This window comes from Echiichthys vipera (genome assembly GCF_963691815.1).
Source record: "Echiichthys vipera genome assembly, chromosome: 14".
NCBI lineage: Eukaryota > Metazoa > Chordata > Actinopteri > Perciformes > Trachinidae > Echiichthys > Echiichthys vipera.
Window position 1 is genome coordinate 28,739,148 of NC_139839.1, and position 14,311 is coordinate 28,753,458.

Below are 14,311 nucleotides of genomic sequence, written 5' to 3' on the forward strand. Positions count from 1 at the left end.
TCATTTAGCTAGCTCTTATGTGAGTGGTAAAGTTGGTAAATGTATCAGTGCCCTGACTGCAGTACAGTTGTTGAACACAAGTCAGTTAATAGTTGTTTACCTCGTCCTGCAGAAGAACAGTCACTGACGCACTGGTTTTCATCTGCTTCGAATTAGAAAGAGTAGAGGCTGATGGTGGAAGTGAAGAAGTTGGAAGGAAGATATGACTTGTAATTTCTCACAATGATCATATAATGAATATGTCTGAATTTCAGAAGTATGCTGATTTTGTGTTCAAAACATTGCTCAGCCTGTGTGTGTCCTGATGAATGTGTATTTAAAGGACCAATATTCACCGTCAACCACACTTTGATTCATCTGTTCTCTTGAGTCATTTTGGGTCTTCTCCTCTCCTGAGAAGAAATAGGGCCATGAGACAGAATTATTTACATACCTCTCCCATATAAAATAATATTGTGCATCATGAAATACCCACTGGCAATACAATCAAGCTTTATGAACCATCAGCTGTTTAAAGAACTACGGTATCTGAAGAAGATAGAGTTAGGTTACTTGTTTGTGAGGTGAGGTTGTCCAGACTTTTGGATGACGACATGCTCCTTGAAGATAACCGTTTAAGGGCTGAAATGATGGGACTAGAACTGTCATCACAACCTGACACAAATGAAATACAATCAACTGGAAAATAGACACAATAAAGATGTTACACAATTTCTCATTTACCAAGCAACCATCTGAAATAATAATGATCTATCAATTGAAAACAAATGCTATCTTATTTTTGGTCAAACATTTCAAGCGAGTAATTAGTATGTAAAACATTTTGCTGCTGTGTCATGCTAAACAATCTGACCCTACAGTATTTCCATTTTATTGAATTAATTAAACATTGAATATGTAGAATCTTTCTTAAAAGCTATATATATTTTTAAAAAAAGAATACACCCATGGGGCATTTTGGGGGGTACAGAATAAAAGTATTGCTTTTACAGAAAAAAATATATTTAGTCTGAATTAACTTTTTTTTTTTTTTTTAATTTTGACGGGTTTAACAATGACTTTATGTCACGTTCTGTTTCCATTGTAACAGCCAGTAGCATTGGGCATTGCTGGTTGCCAGGGTTGTCTGTTGTTGAGATACAAGGAATCATTTTGAGTTGAGAGCTAGCTAATGGATTCCACACCACTCAAAGAAAGACTTCCAGTTGAAGACTGGCTAATGTTAAATACTGTTGTCAAATTAATTGATTAGTCGAAATGAGTCGTTACCCTGTATGATTCATCCCTTACATGGAGCAGACTGATTGCTGACACACTCTGCAACGAACCTGGCAACCAGACTGCTGGAATTATTTTTTGTTGTCGCGATTATGATCTTAAGACACTAGATGGAGGGGTTCTGCTCATTCTCCATAGTCAACCTTTAACAAGTTGGTGTTGGTAACACCGGTTTGAATCTTCATGGCAGAGATTAGCTATAGCACATATATTGTATCAGCAGCTCTTTAATCACAAAAGATGGTCAACTTAAAAAAAACTACATTTAACTAAAAACTAAAAAACTACAGTTTTGTATAGATATGCTTGAAGAGGAAATACAAAAGAAGAATTCAGCTCAATGAACACAGCAGATTGTTCAAACATGTAGAAGAATTTGGAAATTGCGGAATTTGTTAGGACAAGTACAATAACTCTAAGCCAAATCAGACTTACTGTAATGTTAATATGTTAACTTGTTATGATTTGTTTGGAAAAGCATGACTGTGGTTTTTATTTCTCAATCATTATCTTGAAGAAATATAAATGAAGAGAAAATTCAAAAGCTCACTGCCTGAACTTGCCCGAGACCAGGCCCTGGTTGATGTGTTTTGGCTGACGTTTCCATCTTTATTTTGCACAATCCAAGAACGAATATTCCCCTCAGTGGGACTGCAACTCTGGTTTCCCACAAAGTCTCTGAGGGCATTTTGTGGTGTGTGTACCGCATCATTCTCTGCCGCAGAAGCTCTCTCTTGGTGAAAAGGAGGGACATGTGCCTTCTCCTGTGGCCCGAGGTAGTACTGATAATCCTGTGGGATGAAAGATCTGGCGAAGCGTGTAAAGCTCCCCATCTTCTTCTCTGAAGCTTTTTTGGATTGTGGTGAGGTAGAGGAGCATGAACTACTTATTTGTGTAGTCACATTAGTGTCTGTCAGCACTGTCTGCTTTGCTTCATGTGAGGGACTCTTCTTCTGTCTTGGAACTGGTGTCGGCTTTCCTTGTTGCTCTTCAAGGATCTTAGTCTGAGGGTTGATGTCTATTGGAAAGGTTTTTAAGGGAGAGCCTTCCAGCTTGGATCTCTTAGGACTGGATGATTCTCTGGGCAGGACCCTTGGATGGCAGGTCTTTGATGGACTCCTCTTGACATCCTCATCCTGGTCTTTTGATCTTGGAGTTTGGGATGTACCAAGACTCAGGGGCCTTTCTTGATCCTCTGTATTAGCCGTGACTTGGTATTGGTCACATGTTGACTGTACATCCCCAGTACTAGCAGAACTCCTCAACCGTGACCTGTCTGGACTGACAAAACCCTTCTCTGTCACTTTTAATGATTTCAAGACAAAATTACACTTGGTTTTATATGAAGACCCTTCCCCAGACTTCTCTCCATTATCTAAGGGTGTTCTCAGGTCAGACTGCAGGGAAACCACTTTGTTACTAAGTATTGAACTGTGAGAGGCTTCTTTGACTGTGGTAGCGATTACCCTGGATCCTGTATATTCTTTCTCCCAGAAATGCTTAACCTCATTGATCCTAGCTGACCCTTCCTCTTGAGTACTGGAACTGGACTGCCTGGGGAGGGGAACTGGAACATCGCTCTCTTGCTTTTGGGTGTTGAAGGCTACAGAAGAACATTCAGGAGTGATGATGTTTTCCTGTGGCTCAGAAAACTGTGACTCTGTGACTGAACCTGTTAAACAGTCATCTGTCTCGTCATAGATGAGAACGGGGTCAGCTCTATATGTGCCATCTTCTTTTGCTAAATCTACTAATAAGTTACAGTCAGTCTGTGGTGACAAAACATTTACTTGGGACCTGCCATCAGTATCCTCAATTGTCATTTTCATTTGAGATGAGAGGTTGTTGTTCATGCCCTCCACATCAGAGTTAGTCGGACAGCCATGTGAAGCTCCTGTTCCTTTCTTGGTGATGTCTTTGTGTCTTGCTTCTTCTCTGGTAAACATTATTTTGGAAGCACTGTTTTCTCTCTCCCAGAAAGCTTTCAGATTGCATAGTCTCGCCGGAAGCTGAAAATCTCTGCCTTCTGTAGCCTGTGTGTGCGCATTGACCAAGGTCACAGTTTCTTTAAACGGAGTGTTCTGCAGTGCTGTGAGTTGCAGTGTTCTGACCTCTGTCACCTCAGATGGTTTAGCTTCTTGTTTGACACTTGCAGGTTTGTCCATGACTGTATCTGCAGCACCGTGAGAGAAATTCTGGCTGTTGCCCCGTTCTTTCTTCTTAGGTAGCTTCACTTCTTCTTTTTGTGGACTCGTTACTTCAGCTGTTTTCTCTTTCTCTCTTCTAAAAATTCCAAGCAGTCTTTGTCTAGGCTTTGGTGAAACAGCATGAGATGAACCCTTTGAGCTGCCATCATATAGCTTGGTATCTGAGGTGGCCACAACGCAAATGTCAGTTGTTTCTTTTAGCAGCTTATGGTGATGAACGTTGTGTCCAGTTGGCCAGTCTGTGGCCTTAGTCTGAGAGTGACGGTCCTCTTTGAGCTCTGTCTCCAGGTGAACATGCTTACCTGACTGCTTACCTGACTCCTGCTCAGAAGAAATAAGTCTGGCCACCGCAGAACTTAGGAACTCTGAATGATAATGCTCACCTGTAAAGACAGCAATCACATATTAGATACCTCATGTAAATTATATCTCTTTAACACTGCACAGTATGATTAAAGACAACTGTGAAGGATTTTGTTTTGGTGTATCACTGTCAAATGAAGTAGGGCACATAGTATTGTAACTGAATTCTACCTACCAACAAAAGATATCTCTGACAGCATTTTAACCCTTGATCATCGCTTTAAAAAAGTTGCTCTGATATCCATAGAGGACAAAAATGCATCAAAAACAGTCAAATTAAAAATTAGAAAGCCCAAAATGTTGATAGTAATACACATTGAGGCCTCTATATATAGGATTTGATAATGTGTAACTTTGACGTCCCTCTGTGGTATTATAAAGAAGACACCATGGCAAACAGCAATGCACAAATTGGCAGATCTGACCCAGGTGAAATGAAATGATGGCAACACAGAGTGTTCCAACTGTATCACACTGATGTTATCAGAAAAGTTATAAATATGCTCTAAAACACTAAACATCTACGTATAAGAATTTACATTATAATACTAAATATGCCTTGAGCAACTGTGGACTAAATAAATAAGCAGATTATTAAAGCTTCACTTTAGCCCCACTCGTACAGTATACTTTGGGATTAGCAATGTCCTACTTCATTTCACAGTAATATAATAAACCAATGAAAAAGTAAAACAAATGGCATGAGGCAGTAATAGCAAAACTGCAGACCATAATGCCAAAGCAAGGTGCGGTAAAACCCAATAATACAATAAAAGCAATTTTTTTCTTGCTGTTCTTATCCACCAGTCTCATAAGCAGTCATACATGAATGCTCATATTTTGCTTCATGCATGAACATGCACAAGCAGGTTGAATGTACAAATTATTTTTGTATACCCTTGTTGTACGTCTTAATGTTTATGAATGTGTAGATATTGTCATTGGTTATTAGTTGCACTTATTGATTGGCTGTTTAGTTGACTCATTGGTTTGAAATAAAACTCTTACCACCAAGGCCCTGGTGTTGGCCAGCTTCTTGTTCTTGGAGGTTTGCCTCGTTTTTGCACTTGAGTTCTCCTTTATGTGAATCCACTTCACCCTGCTTGAGTAAAGGCCTATGTGGGCTACATGTGGTACTGACAATATTCTTAAGGTCACTATCTTTTTCCGCCTCAGAGGGAGTGATGGAGTCAGCGTCCAACAAACTGTGCTCTCCCAGCTCCTTCCCATCTTGCCACTCCACTCGGTTCCGACCAACCATGGAGCTGAACCTTACCTGTTTCCTGTCTATCCAGGTCTCAGTGGGTAAATCAAGGCTAACTGGACTCTGCAGGTCCAGGCGAGAGAACAGGGATTCTGTGGAGCTAGAAGTGGAAGAGTACTTGAGGATGCCCCGTGGAGCAGAAGAGTTAGTCTGCTGACTTCCTGGCTTGTCTTCCTCAACAAAACAGTCCTGAGAACTGTTGCTGACTGTCCTGTATCCAGACATTGGCATGGGAACAGATGCATTCTGGGTGATCGGGCTATCAACAGGGTCTTGTTTAAGGTTACTAGGATAAGAAATGCAGCTATCAGGTGAATGTAAAGGCTCTGAAAGAAACAAAAACAAATGTTCATAAACAACAACACATCAGGTATGTGTTTTGTATGTGTATGGATAGGTAACCCATTTGTCTAAGCTGTCACTATTTGTGTCCGTTGTTTCCTTCTTATCATATAGTTTCTCCAACAAAAACACTGTTTTTCCTGTGCAGCCACAAGTCATGTGGTAAAGATTATGGCTTTGGAATGTATTTCTGTGTAATCCTCTGGCTAGTCTGACAGCCTTGTGTATTTGGACTTTCCTTCACTTTGACAAACCCAGGGAAAATCTGGGATCCCAGATCACTAGCTTATTGTTATCAACCATAGCGACCGGAAGAAAATATACGCAGAAATACTGGCACAAATACAAAAACTTCATCTGTAAAACTTTGGTTCAATTATAAGAGTTGTCTGTTGTGTACACTTAGCAAATTGCTGCGCTTATTGAGTTATTAAATATTTGTAAACCAGCACTGATAACTACCCAGGACCTTTGTGGATTTGTATTTTGTCTTTTTCTTTACCACTCTGAAACTGCTAAGCAGAAGGAATGAAATCAGATGATAACATTGTTAGAAATCACAAGTCAGTACATGCTTTCCACTGCCATGCAACCTCTGCTCATGCCAATATGCTGTTCACAGAACAGGTTGAAACCGGTGATGCATTAAGGTCCCACACACCTGGATGTCAAACAGATTTCTAGAACCAGACTTACATTAGTTTGTAATGGAACTGCTATCACCATTTGTCCATCAAGCAGTCCTCTCAAATCAAAAAACAACACATGATGTATCATTAGATCAAGTTATCAACTTGCACTTACAGATTTAAAGCAACTCCTAGGTTTTTTGTTTAACACAGTCTTGTTTTAATAATGATGCCTCAATATAACCTACATAAGCAAATCGGTGAGAAGCCTGTTATTTTTATAATTATTTTTCATGCCTGTCTCTGAATCAGATTCCCTCCAAAATCAGATAAAAATGATTTACTGCACACAGAATGAAATGGCCTGTGTTTACATTTTCCCAGGCAGTTTTGCAGTGTGTAGGTTAGCCAGTGAAAAGGAAGCAGGAAGAGATTGTTGCTCTCTTTCTCCTAGACAGGTATGTAATATGTTTATTTGATTCATAAAATACTATATCGCAAGACAGGGTTTTACATCAATATATATAACGCTGCTGGTTAAAATAAAGCTAGCTTATTAGCTTATAATGTAACATTCGCAAATGCGTACATTCGTAAGTGCATATTAGTCTGGGACCTCTCAGTTTATTTTTGATTTCCCGCTAGTGCAGGGTAAAATGCCTCTGGATGCAATTAGATGAATTTACAACCAAATCAGAGCAACGGAATGTGACCAGACACCAAAAACAACAGAAAATGAAAGTTACTTGTAGTTGCTTTAAAATAGTTGCTTTTAAATAACTGATTAATTAGCATTAACATAAAAACCGACCCGACCCCGGATAAGCAGTTGAAGATGAGATGAGATGAGATGAGATGAGATGAGATGAGAAACTCACCCTCATTATGTGTCTGGGTTTGATCAACCGCTCCGTCCAATAACTGATCATCCTTTTCTTCAAAAGTGTGATTTGCAATGACATCACTGTTGAATGGATTTTTTCTTTGCTTCAACAAAAGAAGGTAGATAAATATAACTCCTGCAAAACACTGAAGCATGGACTCATACGAGACTCTGCATGATTTTATTTCTCCAGTCAGAAGCCTACCTTTGTGGGTGACTGTAAAACTGGAACAGCTGTATCTTGTGATGTGTCGTATGACTCCTGGTTTTGGTACCTATTAGATTAAAGAAAGATGACAAGATGCGTTGACAGATTCGTTAGATACAATGTGCAACTTTTAACTTTCTGGGCATTCAAAAATAATTAATTTAATTTGGACTTGGAAATGTATATGCTCATGTAAGTGCCTTACAGCCTCTTCTATACATGAAATAATCAAGAAAAGGCAGGTCACCTCAGAAGCAGTGGAAAACATGAACATGTGAGACCTGACCTTTTAAGACGATTACTACGGGGCCAATTACTAAGTATCCTTTTACTGGGTGCACAACTCCACTCACTGGCAGTCACAGCCATATAATCTACTCTACTACTGCAGCATGTGATGGTGCTCAACGCAGACTACACAGACCATATTTTTATATGTGGTGTTTTCTAAATGTGTACAGAGTTTCAAAATGGTACTTTTGAGGTTCTTTATATATATTTCCTTTATTTAACCAGGTAAAACTTATTGAGATATACAATCTCTTTTGCAAAGGTGACTTGGCCAAGGGGCAGCAGAGGTAAAGATTTAAATAACATTCGTACAAAAAAACAAAATCAAAAATAGATTTAAGAAGTGTTCCATCTGATTTACATTTGATTGTGAACAGTGACAAAGCCCAATGCTTTCAAGTTCCTTGGTTTTAAGAATTTCAACATAGCTATTAAGAGGGATCAGGTCCGACATTTTTAATTCATCTTGCAGGGAGTTCCATGCAGAGGGAGCAGCATAACGAAATGCCTTTTGACATATTTTCCGATGCGCGATCTATCCCCTTGTTGTGCGCACATGTGTAGACGTGCGACCATATAGAGACAGAAATGACAGGACATGTGTAAATAAGATAAATAAAGGGGTGTGCACTGATTGCAATTTTCTGGGCCAATCCCAATTTTGTAGAGAAACTACCATGTCTATACCGATTTTTGCCCATTCAGATGTTTTTCTCCCCTTAGAACTATAATTTACAGCATACAGAAACATTTTTGGAACTTTTCTTTCTTTTATTGAACCAAACTTTAAAACATAACATGTATAAAACAAAGTAGTATACATATTGGTAAAACTGAAAATGAATAACAAAATACCAATGCAGAACTGAAGGCACTTTTCAAATAATAAAATAAATAAGCTCAAATAAAAAATACAGCAGGAAATGGGATGTAAGAATAAACAATTTGTAATACAGTACTTTCCCCAAAAAAGTGCAACAGCTAAAAGCAACAACTGGAGGACTAGGAGGCACCTTTAGGTTGTTGTTGTTGTTGTCGTTGTTAGAGGCTTAATGTAGTCACTTGAACATTAATGGTAGATTTTTCTTTACAAAGAGAAGTATCTCTTTCACCTGACAGGCGGCTTTTTTTCTCATCTACCTCTTTCTATTTATCGTTGTGGAAATTCACTTGTAGCAGGTCAAAGGTGCACTTGAATGCCCCATGAAGTCCTGTCAGCGCACTATTGTTCGTTTACATGACTCACAGAGAAGGCAAACATGTTAGGGAAGCAGGAGGTTTTCAAAGTTCTGTTGTTTCTCCGTCATCTCTGACTACAGCAGTGGCCATGGTGTCCGAAAAAAACGGACACCATGGCTCACCAGCAGCTTCACACTGCTGCTGGTGAGTTTCCGCAGCTTATTTCTGCCTTGGAAGCTTTTAAAAAAATCCCACAGTGAAGACACGCTGACTCACTGACAGTGACCATAGACCGCTGTTGCACGAAGGCAGAATTAAGACTTCCGGGATGAATGAAAAAGCCAGCCTTGAACCAGTCTGGTCTGATCCTCCTAGCTTAATCGGTTGCACGTACACCAAGCCAGGATGAGAAGCGGCATCTATGTCAAGCCAGGTGTAAGTAATTTTGTTGAGTGCACGTTCACAGGTTCACAGGTTCACAGGCTCAGATTCCAAAGGCCGAGAGGTCGAGAACAGATTCACTGATGCAGACACGGAAAAGACGCGTACAGCGTTCTTCTCTGCGTCCAAACAGCAAGAACTAATGGAAACTTATGAGGAAGTGAAAAATATCATTAGTAAAAGGGAAAGTTGGCCGCTATTATTGAGCAGCGAGAAAAGGGGTGACAGGCAAGTGTTCAAAAATAACCTGTCATTTGTGTCACGTCATTTTCATAAATGAACAGGTGAACAACACGTTGCCCAATGCTCAATGTGACTCCTCCCACATTGAGCTCCTCCTCCTTAAAAGATCAGTGGGATTTAATGTTACTCTGGAAAGACCACTATATATATATATATATATATATATATATATATATATATATATATATATATATACATATATATGTATGTACTCAGAGCTTTTACCTACACTATACCTATGTAACTTAGTAAAAGTACAAGTACAAATATAAGTATCTAAATGTACAAAAAGTAAAAGTAGTCATTATGCAGAATGGCCCATTTCAGAATATTATAATTATGAATATATTTATGTAAATATCACTTTAATATTGCAGCTGATAAAAGTGTGCTAGTTGTATTTACTTTATATACTGCTGTGGAGCTTAATCTATAAAAATATATGGAATTGAATATTCTGTATTAACAATCTGAATCTGTAAAATAACTAAAGTTACCAAAAGAATGTAGATGAGTAAAAAGTACAATATTTCCTCTGTAATGTAGTGGAGTAGAAGTATAATGTAGCATCAAATGGAATTACTCAAGTACCTCAAAATTGTACTTAAGTACTGTATTTGAGTAAATGTACTTTCCCACCACTGCATTTGTGTGTGTGTGTGTGTATGTACTGTATATATATATACACACACACACACACACACACACACACACACACACACACACACACACACACACTTACACAAAATGTATACCTGGTACTTTCATGGCTAATAAAAATTGAATTAGGTTAAAAGATGATGGAATAATTGTGAAACCTGTTTGATTTGTGATCTGAGTGACAGCTAACCGAACAGATAAAGCAGCAGGATTAATCAAGCCTGCATTAGCAGATACTTAATTGCGCAATAAAGATAGTTTGTTTAATAAGATCATAAGGATCATGGATACAGTCAGCCAGGATAACCGGAATATCCGGGTTTAATCCCTTATCTAGGTTTCGTCATAAACTGCAGCTGTATGAAGTACTGTTTGCATTAGCAGATACTTAATTGTGGAATAAAGATAGTTTGTTTAATAAGAGGACAAGGTATAGACCAGTTCTGTCCTTAAATTACTTATGTTGTGATCTGGCGCTACTTGACCGTCAAGGGGGGGCCGTTGGGGAGAAACTCTGTGAGGTGTTTCCTGGCTCCACAAGAGAAGCAAGATCTATTCCTAAAGTAAAAGCCCAGTTTTACCTTAAGTTTAGAAACTGAACTTGAAATATGGTACTTATAAGACGAGACCAGCTCTATGGCTGTACCCTGGAAAAAATCATGACCTTTGTCTTAGTAGTATTCAAAGTATTCTCAGTATTCAAAACCAGCTTCAGCCTTTAAAATTACAGGAGGCAAGATTTTTCTTTAAATATACACTTGCTTAGTGTCAACCACTTGCTAAAGCTGCATTCAGACCTTATGCGATTGGATAGAAGCAGCGCGGTTACATACAAATCAATCTACGGAAGCGATTCCAAGATGGGCAGCATGCTACTAGTGATGATGGACGCGATTTTCACATCCATCGCATCCAAAGCGTCCAACGTGCAATTTGAAATGATTTAACTTTTCAGGTGAATCTGTGGTGCGTCAGCGTTGAGATTGTGGTAAGCGTCATAAAGTTCTCTGTGATATATCTAGCGGATTACCATAGCCGCCACTGTTGCAGTCCTTTACCACATCAAGAAAAATAAAATAATGGACATATCGTAATATTGCGAAAATTAGGAACATTTTGTCTCTGAAAGATGCAGAAAAACTAGTCCATGCATTTGCTATTTTTAGGCTGGACTACTGCAACTCCTTATTATCAGGCTGCTCCAATAAGTCTGTTAAGAGTCTCCAGTTGGTCCAAAATGCTGCAGCTCGTGTACTAACTAAAACAAATCGAAGAGAACATATTTCTCCTGTCTTAGCTTCTTTGCACTGGCTCCCTGTAAAATCTAGAATAGAATTTAAAATCCTTCTCCATACCTACAAAGCTCTTATTGGTCAGGCTCCGTGATATCTTAAAGAGCTCATAGTACCGTATTACCCAATTAGATCACTGTGAGAATGCAGGGCTATTTGTCATTCCTAGAGTCTCCAAAAGTAGAATGGGAGGCAGAGCCTTCAGCTACCAAGATCCTCTCCTGTGGAACAAACTCCCAAGTGTTATTCGAGAGGCACACACTGTCCCCATATTTGGGAGTAAATTTAAAACTTTCCTTTTTGATAAAGTTTACAGCTAGGGCTTACGAGCCCTTAGCAATGGTGTTATTTTAAGCTGATTTTGTTCTGCTTAATGATGCTGCTATAGGCCTAGTCTGCCAGGGGATAATCCTTTTCCGGATACTCTGAGCTTCTCTCCTCTCTGTCTGTATCATTCGTGTCTCATCAATGCATGTTACTAATTCAACTTCTTCCCGAGGCACCATCGGTGGTATGTCTCGCTGTGTCGTAGCTGCTGTTGCCGCTGCTCATCATTTATCATGTTTACAACCATAATTATTATCATTTTCATATTCTATCACCTTAGCTGTGCTTGTTTCTACTATTCTGCTGTATTAACTGCCATAACATATAAGTTATATTCACATTACTATAGATATTATTATAGTAACTGTTACTTTGTGGTTGCTTGCATCTCTGGAAGTGTGTCTTTCTCTGTCTTTGTGTCTGTCTTTGTCTCTCTCTGTCCATCTGTCCGTCTTTTCTCTCTTCCTCTCAGTTCTTGTAGAAGCATTCAGATCCCTGTTAGCATCACTTCCATTTAGCACAACAGCGGAGTAGGGTATAGCTGCAGGCTGAGCCGGTCTAGCCTCATCTGCCTCGTTTGGCTTTCCGGTGCTCCAAACGCATGATTGACGTTTTTTTCACATCTACTGTCCGGTCTGAACGTAGCTTAACAGTGTATGAAGTCCTTTTCCTATAAAATCCCTTATGTGTGGAACCACCTCCGATTTGTTATTTAGGAGGCAGACACTGTCTCCATATTTAAAAGTAGACTTCAAACTTTCCTCTTTGATAAAGCTTATGAGGCTGGCTCAGGTTAGCCTTGGACCAGCCCTTAGTTATGCTGCTATAGGCCTAGTCTGCTGGGGGACTTTCTGTGATACTCTGAGCTTCTATCACCTCTCCTCTCTCTATCTGTATCATTTATGCCTCATTAAATAATGCCAATTACGAGACAAAACCCACAGTAAAGTTGTAATTTTGGGAAACCTTTAAATTTTAACACTCAAAAACCTGCCCAACAAATGTGATAAATGGATAACTGGTGCTTCAGTTGTCGATACTCACCTTTTATTGCTGAGCTGTATGTGAGGCTCTTGAAGGACTCCACAAAGTACAGGTGGGACGAACACTTCTCTTTTTTCACTGCTGACAAAACTGGGCTTCTGAGGCACTATCTGCGAAAGCTCCACTGCAGCACACAACACACAGCTACTGTTAAAGAAAGTTAACCATTCATTGTAATTACAATAACAATAATATCTAAATTACCTTACAGATTAATGTAAAAACCAGCAGTTGTACTCATAAGTATCTATCCTGACCAAAATAAATGTACAATCTAGCCAGCTCCTATACAGAGCCTGCATTCATTCTTGTCTAATCATATAAGAAGTCTTTATAACCCTATTCTTTTCCTTGCTCTGGTCTTTTTGTCTAGAATGCACTTTCTTGATCTTGTGGATTATCACAGCCTCATTAAACATACTGACTCGAGGAAAAAAAGAAATAAAGACCACTTGGGACACACTTTGTAGCCTGGCATCTAGAACATCTCAGTTAATTTTTGATTTCCAAGGGGTATTATTAATGGTGCAGACCAAATTCAAGCTGGATGCTATTAGATAAACCTACAAGCAATCAGATCAAGGAAACGTGACCTACAACCAGTAAGAACAACAAAATGATGTAACGCTGAGCGACACATGCAAGTTGAGATGGTGCTCTTACCGGTTTGAAGGTCACAATCTTTCTCAAATTACAGCTAAACAGTACACTAAAATGTTTTATATATATGAGGATATTGGGATTGTTCCACCCAGGGCCAAGTCGGCTGGAAATCTGTCTGAATATTACACGCATTTGGTAGATTCGTCTGGTTTCCAGGCTATACATTTTGTTGAACTGCAGTGTGATTTTAAAAAACAAAAGGTAGTTTCCTGGGCTGAACCAGAGCATCACTGTAGTGTTATCTCACTCTTTCACTTGAAACTATCCCAATGGCAAGAAATTCAATTCAACTTCTTTTTCAGTGACAATTCATAACAAAGGTTATCTCAAGACACTTTACATAAAGAGTCGGTAAAGACCACACTGTATGACTTATTTATGATTTACCGTAGACCCAAGAGTTCTCCCATGAGCAGCAACAGTAATCGTGTGGACAAAGTGGAAACGAATACCTTCCCTTTAACAGTCCAGAATGTGGAACAGACCCAGCTATATGGAGGACGGACATCTGATCAATAATTTCCCTCGGGATAAATAAAGCTTCTTGAATCTTCTTGAATCTTGAATCTTGAAAGGCTAACTAATGTAAACACTGGTTTCAGATCCATCCCAAATCCTACTACAAACACAGTCATAATGTTTCAAAGTATTGACAGTGTGCCATAACATGATACCCTTCCCTTTAACAAAAATTTGATAGTACACCTTGCATACATTCTCATGTTAACAGCTTAGCTAATGGTTTAGTTTGGACAAGAAAAACAATTTCAACAAGTTGAAAATTAGTTTGCATCCTATCAGCAGCAACTGGGTTAAGGCTAGTATAAGGGCTGCTAAACAAGACCCTGGAAATCCAGACGCACCGCCAGCAAATTTCAATTCACTCTGCTGCTGCCTCTGGGCACACACTGTTGGAGCTCATTAACTGTGTCAGAGAATCCCAACTCACCAATCAAATCTTACTATCTGTTATGGGAGGGTGTAACCGATGGTGACA

At 39.1% G+C, this 14,311-nt stretch overlaps 1 protein-coding gene across 4 annotated transcripts in view; it reads right to left on the minus strand.

Annotated features, from left to right (window-relative positions):
* sytl2a (synaptotagmin-like 2a) overlaps window positions 1-14,311 on the minus strand; it is a 39,874-nt gene that overhangs the window by 16,388 nt on the left and 9,175 nt on the right. The window contains exons 4-11 of one of the 4 annotated variants that reach the window (XM_083927279.1): window positions 12,652-12,775; window positions 7,172-7,241; window positions 6,962-7,070; window positions 4,857-5,438; window positions 1,829-3,868; window positions 553-654; window positions 336-392; window positions 101-168 (exon numbers count right to left, since the gene is read on the minus strand). In XM_083927279.1, the coding sequence (XP_083783405.1) occupies window positions 101-168; window positions 336-392; window positions 553-654; window positions 1,829-3,868; window positions 4,857-5,438; window positions 6,962-7,070; window positions 7,172-7,241; window positions 12,652-12,775 (3,152 nt within the window). The remainder of the gene's footprint in view (window positions 1-100; window positions 169-335; window positions 393-552; window positions 655-1,828; window positions 3,869-4,856; window positions 5,439-6,961; window positions 7,071-7,171; window positions 7,242-12,651; window positions 12,776-14,311) is intronic. The other 3 variants (XM_083927280.1, XM_083927281.1, XM_083927282.1) reach the window with 3 other exon arrangements.